Source organism: Haliaeetus leucocephalus, unplaced genomic scaffold, assembly GCF_000737465.1.
Source record: "Haliaeetus leucocephalus isolate CR32 unplaced genomic scaffold, Haliaeetus_leucocephalus-4.0 Scaffold306, whole genome shotgun sequence".
In the NCBI taxonomy this organism is placed as follows: Eukaryota; Metazoa; Chordata; class Aves; order Accipitriformes; family Accipitridae; genus Haliaeetus; species Haliaeetus leucocephalus.
The window spans coordinates 6,061,097-6,072,315 of record NW_010972742.1 but is presented as its reverse complement, the minus strand read 5'-3'; the positions used below and the strand labels follow the sequence as shown (position 1 = coordinate 6,072,315).

Sequence of the window (11,219 nt, the reverse complement as noted above, 5' to 3'; positions counted from 1 at the left end):
TTCTCTCCCTTCCCCGGGGGCTGCCGCTGATCGCCCCCGCTCTCCCCGTTTCTCTTACAGAGCTGAACGCGGTCCCGGGACGTGCCCCGCGGCAGCACGTCCGCTTCCTGCCGGCCCCGGGCGACGACGGGGCACCGGGGCTGGTGGCCGCGAGGGTGCCGGTGCTGGCCGACCACCCTCTCGGTAAGGGCCGCCGTGGGGTCTCGGGGTGGGTGGGGGGGGGGGTTGGGGTGCGGGGGGAGCCCCGGGGGGTGGCTGCGGACCGGCCCCGACGCTGTCCCCCCCGCCCCGTTGCAGTCCGAGGCCCGCGGTTCAGGAGGCTGAAGATCGGAGCGGGTCACCGGCTGGATGTGAAGGCCTCGGGAGTCTTCGGTGGGTCTCGTCCCGGAGCGGCACCGCGTCCCGCCGGCTGCGAGGTGATGGGTTTCTGTGTGGGGAAGAAGCGGTGACGGCTCACGGCGGTAGCCCCTGGGTCTCACGACCCAGCTGGGCGTATAAATGCTGAAACACAGAAAAAAACAGTCCAAAAAGACACTGGATAGGCGGGAGCGACCCCTTACCCCCAGCACACAGGGCTTTGCTGTGAGACGTCAAGCTCCTGCCTGTGACACCGCCATGTAACCCCCCGTCTCTGCTCCACCACTTGAATTGGCCTCATTGCGGCCGGCATTGCTCAGCAGGTTGCTCTGAAGTATCCAGGTGGAAAGTTCTGGGAAAATCCAAGTGCCCTCGTTACAGGCTTATCATAGTTTTAATGACAGGCAGTAATTTGGGGGGTCTAATGGCACTGCTCAGACATGACTTCTAAGGAGATATGGCCCTGTCCAGGGTGGAAGAAAAGCAGCGTGAGTGTACAGCGCTGTGTAAATACACATCAGTAACTTTCCGTGTGGATGAATAACGGGTTCCTTGTCTTTTGTGTTTCAGTACTTGGCATAGGCCACGGGAACAAGCTACTCACTGATCTGTACAACTGCCACCTGACCAAGGTAGGTTTTGGCTCTGAACGTCCTCAGAATATCCAAGTGCAGTCACACACTTGAGTCCTGCCCCGGACTGGCCTTGTAACGGCGATTCTGCTTTTGAGTCTCAAACCCACTAACGCTTTTGAGACCTTTTCAGGGTCCAGAATTTCATCCTGCACGTAAGCATCCACACGTGGCTGTATGAGCAGAGGACACTGCTGTCTTTTTGTGCAATGTCATCATAGCCTGCACTTCTTAGCAGCTGCATGGCAGAATATGGCTACTCAATTGCTTAGAGTATGTCTTTGATAAGTTGCACTCTTTGCCCTTCTTCAAGGTTTACACTGTTGGTGGGCTTCTTGGTAAAGCCACTGATGACTTCTCAGACACGGGGAACCTAGTAGAGAAGACAACATTTGGTAAGAAACTGAATTGATGTGTTGTGGTGGTTTAACCCCAACCAGCAACTAAGCACCACGCAGCTGCTCACTCACCCCCCCCCCCACAAGTGGGAAGGGAGAGAGAATAGGGAAAAAAAGTAAAACTTGTGGGTTGAGATAAGAACTGTTTAACAGAACAGAAAGGAAGAACCTAATAATGATAACAATAAAATGACAATAATAATAAAAGGATTGGAATATACGAAACAAGTGCTCACCACTTGCCGACCGATGACCAGTTAGTTCCCGAGCAGTGATCCCTCCCAGGCCAACTCCCCCCAGTTTAGGTACTGGGCATGACATCACATGGTATGGAATACCCCTTTGGTCAGTTTGGGTCAGCTGTCCTGGCTGTGTCCCCTCCCAGCTTGTGCCCCTCCAGTCTTCTTGCTGGCTGGGCATGAGAAGCTGAAAAATCCTTGACTTAGTCTAAACACTACTTAGCAACAACTGAAAACATCAGTGTGTTATCAACATTCTTGTCATACTGAACACAAAACACAGCACTATACCAGCTACTAGGACGACAATTAACTCTATCCCAGCTGAAACCAGGACATGTGTTTATAAAAAAACCAACAAACAACACCAAACAAACAGCGTGCTAACTGTAAAGCACTTAACCAGGTAAATTGCACAATGATAAAAGGTATGCCTTAACATGCTTTCTAGTTGTTATTTTTACCTGCAGCCCAGGTGCAATCCTGACATCATAGTCCACCTGTTCTAAATACAACCACAATATATCCAAAGCCAGTATGAGTCCTGATTGCAGTAGTTGCTACTGGAGTGGGTGGGACCCAGATCTCTCCGTAAATTGTACTTACAGCAGTTAGAAGCTTTCATTGAAGGAAACTCTTCAAACACCCGATAAGAGAAAGTGGAGCTAACATCTTGAAATTAGTTACGCAAAATAATTCTTGCCTCTGCAGTCCAGTGCTGTGCTGCTCTGTGGATTACGATGGTGCAGCTGGGAGAAGTGACCCTGCTAAAACCACTTCTTGGCGGTTCTCATCAGCCATTTTGATGTGACTGCCTGCCAAAGGGACAGCAATACCCTGATGGCACATACCAGACTGCTGCCTCTTTCCAGTTTCTGGATGGATAATTGAGACTTTGTTTCTACCTGAATATTTGCAGATCATATCACAAGGGAGAAGCTGGAACGGATTCTTGCTGTCATTCAAGGAACAAATCATAAGGCCCTGCTGATGTACGTATCAATGGGTAAATGTAGCTGACCTGATCTGACTACCGTTTGCTGGTCTTTAAAACAAATGAGATGATTTTGTTTGCCATAATCAAAGTCTTTAAAGGGTGGAGTGCTAGACAGGAACAGAGAGAAGTTACTGAGTGCTCTGTGCCCTGGTGATAGGTTGCAGTTAAGTGTCCTGAAATCTCCAGCTATTTTAGGACCTATTAGGCACATCAGGACCTACAAAAATATCTTGTAGGCATGACCAAGTACCTCCCTCCCAAACTGTGCTAAACTACTGGTGGTACGCATATCATAGCATTAAAATATATGCAAAGACTCAACACACAGGCAGTTTTGAGAGTAAAAATTGCAGCTCTGCTTTATTGGGGGTGGAGATATTTTGAATCCCATTGAAGAGAAGTACTAAGAATGTCTGCTCTTTTTTTTCTTTTTCCAGGCATTCTAACATTGACATGAAAACACAAGAGGCATATGAGCTGGCTGTCAAAGGGTTGATTCGCCCCATGGGAAAAAGTCCTCCAATAATCACAGCAATCCGATGCCTCCAGTTCGCACTTCCAGAATTCCAGCTAGGTAGGACTGGTACAAAATGTACTGGGGAACTCTGAGCATATATCATGGCAAATAAGTCAGTAAACTTCAGTTTCTTATAAGTGATTTAATGCAAAATGAGTTGGTGGGAACTTTGTATTAACACGTAACTGGTAATCTCTGCAGAAAATTTAATGTTTTGTAGTTTCCAGAGTCACAAAAGTACCTCCTCATTAGATGAACTCTTTAGTGCAGTGAAAAGATTTTTTTGGTAGGGCAAGATCTGGAACCCTCACAATACCAAAGCTGCTTTATAAATCAAAGCCAACTGTGCACCTAGCTCACAGGTTTTTCCCTGCCAGTTCCAGATCTTAGACTGAACCAAGAAAATTTGCACAGTGAATACCTATGGGGCAAAATTCTTCCTTATCCCAGTGTTTCAGTGTAATGCAGTTCAGTGTGTGGTTTTTTGTTTGTTTGTTTGGGTTTTTTTTAAAGCTTGTTTGCTTTCCTGCAGCCAGTCTCCTCACAAATTATTTGTCTTATTAAGAAGGTACCTTTTCTTACCCACTTTGAAATACCTAAATTTCTACATTACTCTGCTGTATCCATGAGTTTGTCTTCTAAAACATTCACTTTGGGAATGGCTAAGACACCCTGTAGCATTCCAGAAAATCATAATCCACCTGTGCTGTATCTTAAATAGTTTCTTCTACCAAACCAGTTCTTTCAGCATAACTGTGAGTGGTGTCTGGATTTACAGACAAGGTCTGAGTTTGTCAACACTTTGCTTCTTCTGAACGAATCTCTCTGTCCTTCTAGAAATCCATTGCTTGCATGAGACTCAGCAGTACCTCCGAAAAATCGTTCATGAGATTGGTCTGGAGCTGAAATCATCTGCTGTGTGCACACAAGTGCGAAGAATACGCGATGGTGTTTTCACACTGGACGATGCTCTCCTGAGAACTCAGTGGAACCTGCAGAGTATACAGAATGCAATTTGGGACTGTCAGCTTAAAGTGAAAACAGAGTTAGAGAAAACACTAGGCCATCAGGATAAAATTCATCTTCATAAGATGGATGTGGATATGGCCCACGCTGCAGACAGCTGAGTGTGTGCTACGGAGGGAACGTCCACAAGCAATCTCTGTAGCACAATAACGCAGCTACATGCTGACAGCATGATGGACAGCAGAAGGAAAGAGGTTAATTGCAGTTCACTTCCACCCTTTCCTTGAGATGACTTTAATCAGAGAGGCATTTTTTTCAGTGACAGGCTGTATAATTTTTTTTAAAGCATTGCAAACAGTTCATTAACAGGAGTTAGCTGTGCCAAAATTCCTGTTGACTTCGGGAACATTAGGTTGCTAAGGGATATAAAAACCCATCCCCATATTGTTTAGCAGCAGGAAATAGCGTTTTAGAGAGCTGTATTCCCTTGATTGCATGGATTTGTTTCTTCCTTGCAACTGGCAGCATAACTTGTCTACTATATGGATTTTATTTTCCCTCTTTTGTCCTAGAGTATATTCTTTCCATTAGCCTGGCTTTCAGACACGAGAGCTCAAAATCAGACTAAAAGAGGGACGTGCAGGAGAAAACACAGCTTACACAAAGAAATGCAAGGAAATGGTTATATCCAGAGTAGGCATGTGTGTGATGAGGAAGTGGCTTATAATAGGAATTGATGTGTAAGATAGATACACGAGAAATAAAACTAAGTGACCTAAAGGGGAAGAGGCTGGTTTCCTGGCTCAGTACTCATCCATGACTACACCGACTCATCGACTCATTACAAAAAGAGCGTGCTTTTTTTTTCCTGAGGAACCAATGGTGTTCAGGGGTCTGTGGTATCCTGCTCTGCAGCAGCTCCATGCTGACAGCATGTACTGCCCTTCAGTAAAGCTCTGTAAGCTCTGTAATACCACTTGTTCCCTGTTAGCTCATTATAGCTGGGTCTGACTTAGCAGAAATACTGTTTCTAAATATAAATTAAAAATCTGAAGTTACCCTTACCATTATTGCACTCAATATTTTTCCAGCTATACACTTAGCTAGCAAGTTTGGAGATTTATTTATAGAAAGCAGAAGATTTGTTCTATTCCTCTTCTGGATTTGGACAAAGGCCAGCATATTTCATCCTCCAGATGATAGCCATTAAAGTACAAGAAGTAACTCTGGGAGGACCAGTAAGAGGGGCCATGATGAAGTATCGAAGTGGCAGGGTGCAGTCCTGTCCTGAAGCACCCCAGGAGTCATTTAACTTAGACCCTGGGATCTTTCAGTTCTGGGTTTCCCTGCTCTGCACAGAGCAGCCAGAACAGCAGTGGAGTGTAGCTGCCACCATGTGGCACATCACTGTTCCAGCTACAGAGCTGCAGGGACTCCCCAAGGGCAGTTTGCTTTTACCTCAGCTGGTTAGTTCTGTGCACGTTCATACTGTGTGGACAAGGGACAGGGGTCAGGGCACCTTCCACGGACAACTGTCTTGTGCTAACTGAAGTGTAAACCCATCACTGCAGAAACATGAGTTCTGGAGCTGGGCAGAACACTTGGACAGCTACAGCTGCAAGTTTTAATCCTAGTGCTCCTACAAGGAGGGGAAAACAGGGATTTCTCAGTCCTTAAATAACCTTCAGTAACTTTGGTAATGGGAGTATACTTCATCCCCCATGGCTTACACCTAACACAAACTGAAGGAATTTCTGTACATACTTCCCATTGCAAAAACCATTTCCAGTTCTGTGTGCCATTGCCAAACTAACAGTTGGTTGAACACTCCAGGCTAAACCAGTTCTTTGACACAGAAAATACCAGCCAGAACAGCAACATGAGTTTTGAGAACAAAGTGAGCATTTCCCAGTTCTAGCCTTCTTGTGACTTTTTTCCTCCCCTTAACACTTCTCCAAAACACAGGAGTTCCGCCCACTTGGCAAGAGGGGTTGATGGTAGGGAGGATATACCTGTAACCATACCACGGGAGTCCATTCTTGTGTGGCCACAGTAAATATCCTCCAGAGAAGCACAGCTGCACATTAGCAGAGACTTGCTTGAATGAATCACAGAGTACACAGGCTTTGTCTGTCCCTCTGCTTTAGACCCCTCCCCACAACTTTTGTGGCAAAACAAGATACTTATTAGTGATGCTTCTGTGCCAGGTCCAGAACCAAGACTGCAGAAGCAATTATGTTCTCAGCAGCAGCCTTGTGACTGTTTTCTGGTTTCCAAGCACTAGGAAGACAGATTCATTTGATTCAAATTTGGAAATAATGTGCAGACTGCAGCATGGGCCTGACTGGAGACCAGGGGGGAAACTTATTATCAAGAAGGTCTTGGAGTAGAAATGGGCAGAAGGACATGAAGCCTGAGTCAAAAAGGGACAATGGATCTGCAGTCAGCAGAGCACTTTATCACTTAGAACTGCCCAAAGCAGCCAAATTTAGTCTGTGCAGTCACCCTCAGTCCTAACACCTGACATTGAAACCCTCATGCTCTCAACATAATTTTGTGTTTAGGACACTGCTCACTTTCACAGTGACTCTGCATTTAGAAGACTAAAGGTAATTCTGCACCTACCCATTACTGGGTATTGCTGCCACACTGTCTCCATTAAGAGTCCTCAGAAAACATCTGAATAATAGATGTTATAGTTGTCTCAGAATATAGTTTAAGAATTTGTTCCCAGGTTCATGCAATGTTTTATAGGCTCTTAAAGTGAATTACTGAGAAATGTGATAGCTGCTTTATTGAGACTGGCCAGTTCAACACAACTTCACATTTTGCCATTTACTACAGAAATGATACAAAACCTCTAGATACCAGAGCAGTTAAGTACAAAAATGCCGAACACCCAGACTTACCCAGATTTGATCATAAAACAAAACAAAAACCCCAAACCACCACAACTTCAGCCTTCTTCCCTCCCTACTTCTGAGGGTTTTTTCTTTTCTTTCAAAGCAGCTATTACATTGCACATTTGTATGCCCTCACTTCCTCTACCCTTTCTGTATCCAAATAGCCCCTGGATGCTGTAGAGAAGCAAAGGCTCCATGGGAAGAGTCTTAACATCAACCTGAATAACCACCTTTCCAATTAAAAAAACACCCAAAACAATACTGTTCATCAGGCAGTAGACAAAATTATCCAAAGTCCTACACCCCTTTCCCACAAGCAGGAAAGAGCTTTTAGATTCAACAACTTTCATATTCCAAAGCTTCTTAGAAATAAGGCTGTTAACCCATACTCTGTTGCAATTCTACATACATACTTCTGAGGCCACCTTATGTCAGTTCTAAACTGATATGGCACTAAAACATAATGGCCCAGTAATAGTCATTTTTGCAGGATGTGGCAGTCTTCAGATTCAATACTAGTCGCTAAGCTCCAGATCGTATTCAGGGTAGAGCTGCTTTGTAGTAACCCCTCGGATAACAGCTAGAAAAGAAAGAAATACCACTGCTTTAATTAAACAAGGATCAGATCAGTCAGAAAAGCTGTGTTTTCCTCCCAGTAGCCCCTAACTATCCCACAGAACCTCCCACAGCTAAGAAACCCATCTAAAGGTTTGCAGCTACGCTCCCCACTTGTCTCAACACTTTTCTTTTTTTAAGCATATGAAGAACAAAACTCACAAAAATTAGTAAGACTTATCAAATTTTGGTAATCCATAACACAGACTAAAATACCAGTAAATGATGATTATTTCACATGTTCAGTTCTAAAAACATCCCAAGAAAATAATGACAGAAGTGTTTGTGCTTACGCAAGTGATTGGGTAATATAAGCCTAGAATTGAAGAATCTTTAAAACAAGGTCTGCCTTCATGGCATGGTAGCCTCTCTCTCTCTCTCTCTCTGTCTATATGTCAACAGCTTTCCCCTTCCTTACCCAGCTTGCCCAGCAGCATCTGTCCGGCATCTTTAATATCATTATACTCATGGAGCAGAGAGATGTGCTTCTCCAATTCCTCCAGGCTGTAGCCTCTGTAACAATAAAACCAGAAAGGTCAAAAATGACACAGAGGGATTGCTGCTGCTGCCGCCACTACTGACCAAGCACAGCAAGGATATCTGAGATACCCAAGCCTGGCATGTCAAAAGCAGAACCTGAAGGCAGCAAGTACAGTTGCTGCAAGTCATAAACATGAAAGCTACAAATGAGCAAATCCTTATTTTGATTTTTTTTGCCACATCAAGACTTACCAAAAAAACCAATCCACCCGCATTCTCAGAATCAAGTAGAAACACAAATAGGCTGTGGTGAATTCAATTTATACGTATCTCTAATCTGCAGCTAGGGAAAAACAATTAAGCAGGTCTGTTTATCCTTGAGGATAAAACAAAAAAGCTTTGGAACAGCCTTTGTTGTTCTACCATTTCCATTCTATGCACTACACCTTATCTCAGAAAATATCACTCCTTTGCAACAAATAACCCACAGAGATTCCCTCTCTTTAAAAATCAAGCAGCAATTTTATCTCAAAACAGTTGCTAATAAGCAGCTGCCACAGTGTGTCATAAGAAACCACAATAAAACAGTTGCATTACCCTGTATGTGGCACTCCTCATGCCAAAGTGTTCTATAGGCCACTTGCTTGCCTGGAAAACACCTCTGGTTCTTGAACACAAAGGTTTAACCCACTCGCCTCAGACATAAAACAAGTGAACACTTGATCAAGATGAAACAAAAAAGGAAACAGATTTATCTGGGACTAAATTTGGCAGGTCATACAAGTCATGGTCTCAATTTTAATTCTCACATGAACAAGCTCTTCTGGTAGCACAGCACGTTGTAGTATCACAATGGTTAAAGCTGTTCATTCCCAGTTTATGTGTAATTACCTCTGGGGTAAAGTTAAAATCCTCTTATGCAAGCTCCTAGTAAAACTTGTTTTGCTTTACCAAGTAAACCGGAAAGAATTCCCTCTTGTCTTTAAGAGGTCACACAACTCAAAACAACCCTGTAACCAACATTGTATAGCACCATGATAAAAATGGCATAAAAGGTCAGCTTTTAGCTGTAATTCCTGGACCATACATTGTTTTAAAAGAACAAAAATAATTGAGGCATCACAGTGAACAGCAAGTTTGCCAAGAACATACTCGGACAATAATTGTGCAATTTCTTGGTCTAGAGCAAGGTCCTTCTGTTTCAGCTCTTTGATTTCATACTGCAGGGCTTCTTTGTTGGTTCCATTAGGCTGGCAGGACCTTGGAGACGGGATCTGTAGAGCACAGAAGACATTTAACAATAACTCAGCCCTGGATAAGATGCTACAGTGCTGGAGGGCACTAGTCAGAAAATAGTCTATGTGTCACTGGATAAAAAAGGAGAAAAAAAGGAAAGAAAAGAAAATATCTCCTGGGCAGGGAGGGGGGAAGCTCAGGTAAAATATTTACCAGTTTATGTAACGTTAGCCTGCTCCAGATCACGTTCGACAGCATTCTGCAGACTTACAGCGTAAAGAGAAAATAAAAAACAAAACCCACAACGTGACTTTGAAGAGAAGCTCCCAGGGCGACGCAGCGCTAAACCGGGGGGCCGGCGGTTACTCGGGCAACGACCAACTTCACCCTCCCGGAGAAACTCTCCCGGCCGGGCCGGGCCGGGCCACCGCCGGAGCAGGCCCCGGCCCCACGCCGGGAGAAGGCAAAGGTCGCTCCCGGTGGGAGCCACCCAGCAGGGCCCACCTCCCGCCCCTCCATCCCGGGCGGGGACTCACCGGTGACTTGAAGCCGGCAGTGCCGCTGCACCGGCCGCCACTGGAGGTCCTGGCAAAGCAGAGGGGCGCCGCGTCAGAGGCCGGACACCCCCGCCTCAGAGGGGACACGGCCCGCGGCGCAGCGAGGGAGCGGAAAGGGCAGCGGGGAACCGGCTCCTACCTCCTCGGCAGAGCCCGCGGCGGCGGCGGGTGGCGGGGCGGGCTGCGGCCCGCGCCCGGCGGGACCCCCTCGGCCAGGGCTGCCGCCTCCCGCCGGACTGGCACCGACTGCCCCGCAGGGCACGCCGGGAGTTGCAGTCCGCCCGCCCCCGCGGGGCACGCCGGGAGTTGTAGTCCCTCCCGCCGCCGCGGGGCACGCCGGGGCGGGTAGTTTCCCCCTGACAGGGTCCGGCGGTGGTTCCCGCGCCCGAGGCGGCGGGCAGGGCTGGAAAAGAAACTTCCCCGTGTGAAGCTGCAGGTGACGATTAGGTGAGGCAGAACGTAATTATCCAAATTACTACAGCCTAGGTGATTACACTCGGTGCCTTCAAAAAAAACCACCTCAGAGCCACCTCAACCCTGGGGCTGCAGCCTGGATGGGGTCTCAGGGAGAGCTCTGAGGGCCTGCGGGGTCACTCGCACAATTATTATTTTTATAGGGGAAAAGCTGCCACCACTCGAGGCACCGGCTGCCCCGTGCATCCTGCCTGGCTGGAGGAAGCGCTCGCTGACAGGGCAGCGCAGCCGCTGGGTGTGCAGCCATACCCTTCGAAGGCCCTGGCCCTGCTACCGAAACCTTGCCACGCAAACCCCGTGCAGGTTCTGCGACCAGCGCAGAAGAAGCCTCTTTCCCGCAGCTCTCCTGGCCCGGCTGGCAAAGGTAAACGTGTCCCTGAGCAGCGCCAGGCACTGGCTGCAGCCGTATCCGATTGCCTGGGCTGACCACGCGAGCCAAACGCCGCTGTTGCCACGCTCAGAAGGTCAAAGGACTTGGGAATGGGATCACAGGCCAGCAAAACCCATTTGGGAATGGGATCACAAGCCAGCAAAACCCAACCGCCTGCGCTAACCGTGACTTCAAAGGCAGAGCCCGGACATCAAAGCGACGCACACAAAATAGAAAGCTATGCAGATTTGTAGGACGTGCCCTACAAAGGACGGGGGAAGCCTGCCCAGCTCCCCGGGCCGGTTTTAGCCGGGCCATTGAGTCAATACAGGAACGCGGGGCAGCGCAGGCTGTCCCACAGGAGGAGGAGGGAAGCGGGGCAGGGAATCCCACACAGAGGAGGAGGGAAGCGGGGCAGGGTGTCCCCCAGGAGGGGGGGGGGGGGGGGGCAGTGCCGGTCGCAGAGGCGGCCCCGGAG

The 11,219-nt window shown here is 47.4% G+C and overlaps 3 protein-coding genes across 3 annotated transcripts in view; 2 read left to right on the top strand and 1 right to left on the bottom strand.

Moving 5' to 3' along the window:
- The window catches only part of TRUB2 (TruB pseudouridine (psi) synthase family member 2), a 12,531-nt gene extending 8,054 nt beyond the window's left edge, over positions 1–4,477 (top strand). Inside the window, 8 exon segments of the mRNA XM_010571125.1 lie at positions 61–183; positions 298–372; positions 928–989; positions 1,303–1,384; positions 2,546–2,618; positions 3,061–3,197; positions 3,978–4,207; positions 4,210–4,477. Of these exon segments, the coding sequence (XP_010569427.1) occupies positions 61–183; positions 298–372; positions 928–989; positions 1,303–1,384; positions 2,546–2,618; positions 3,061–3,197; positions 3,978–4,207; positions 4,210–4,215 (788 nt within the window). The 3' untranslated portion in view covers positions 4,216–4,477.
- On the bottom strand, positions 2,985–10,149 carry SWI5 (SWI5 recombination repair homolog (yeast); the record flags this gene model as incomplete). The annotated part of the gene is made up of 6 exons (XM_010571124.1): positions 2,985–4,132; positions 5,565–7,589; positions 8,043–8,137; positions 9,257–9,378; positions 9,877–9,925; positions 10,037–10,149. Coding segments are annotated over 5 exons (444 nt in total), but the record flags the coding sequence as incomplete, so codon positions are not given.
- A 364-nt stretch (positions 10,150–10,513) lies between these two features.
- Positions 10,514–11,219, top strand: part of GOLGA2 (golgin A2) — a gene marked incomplete at its 5' end in the record, with an annotated part of 21,609 nt that continues 20,903 nt past the window's right edge. The window contains one exon of the mRNA XM_010571123.1: positions 10,514–10,735. Coding sequence (XP_010569425.1) covers positions 10,514–10,735 — 222 coding nt within the window. The remainder of the gene's footprint in view (positions 10,736–11,219) is intronic.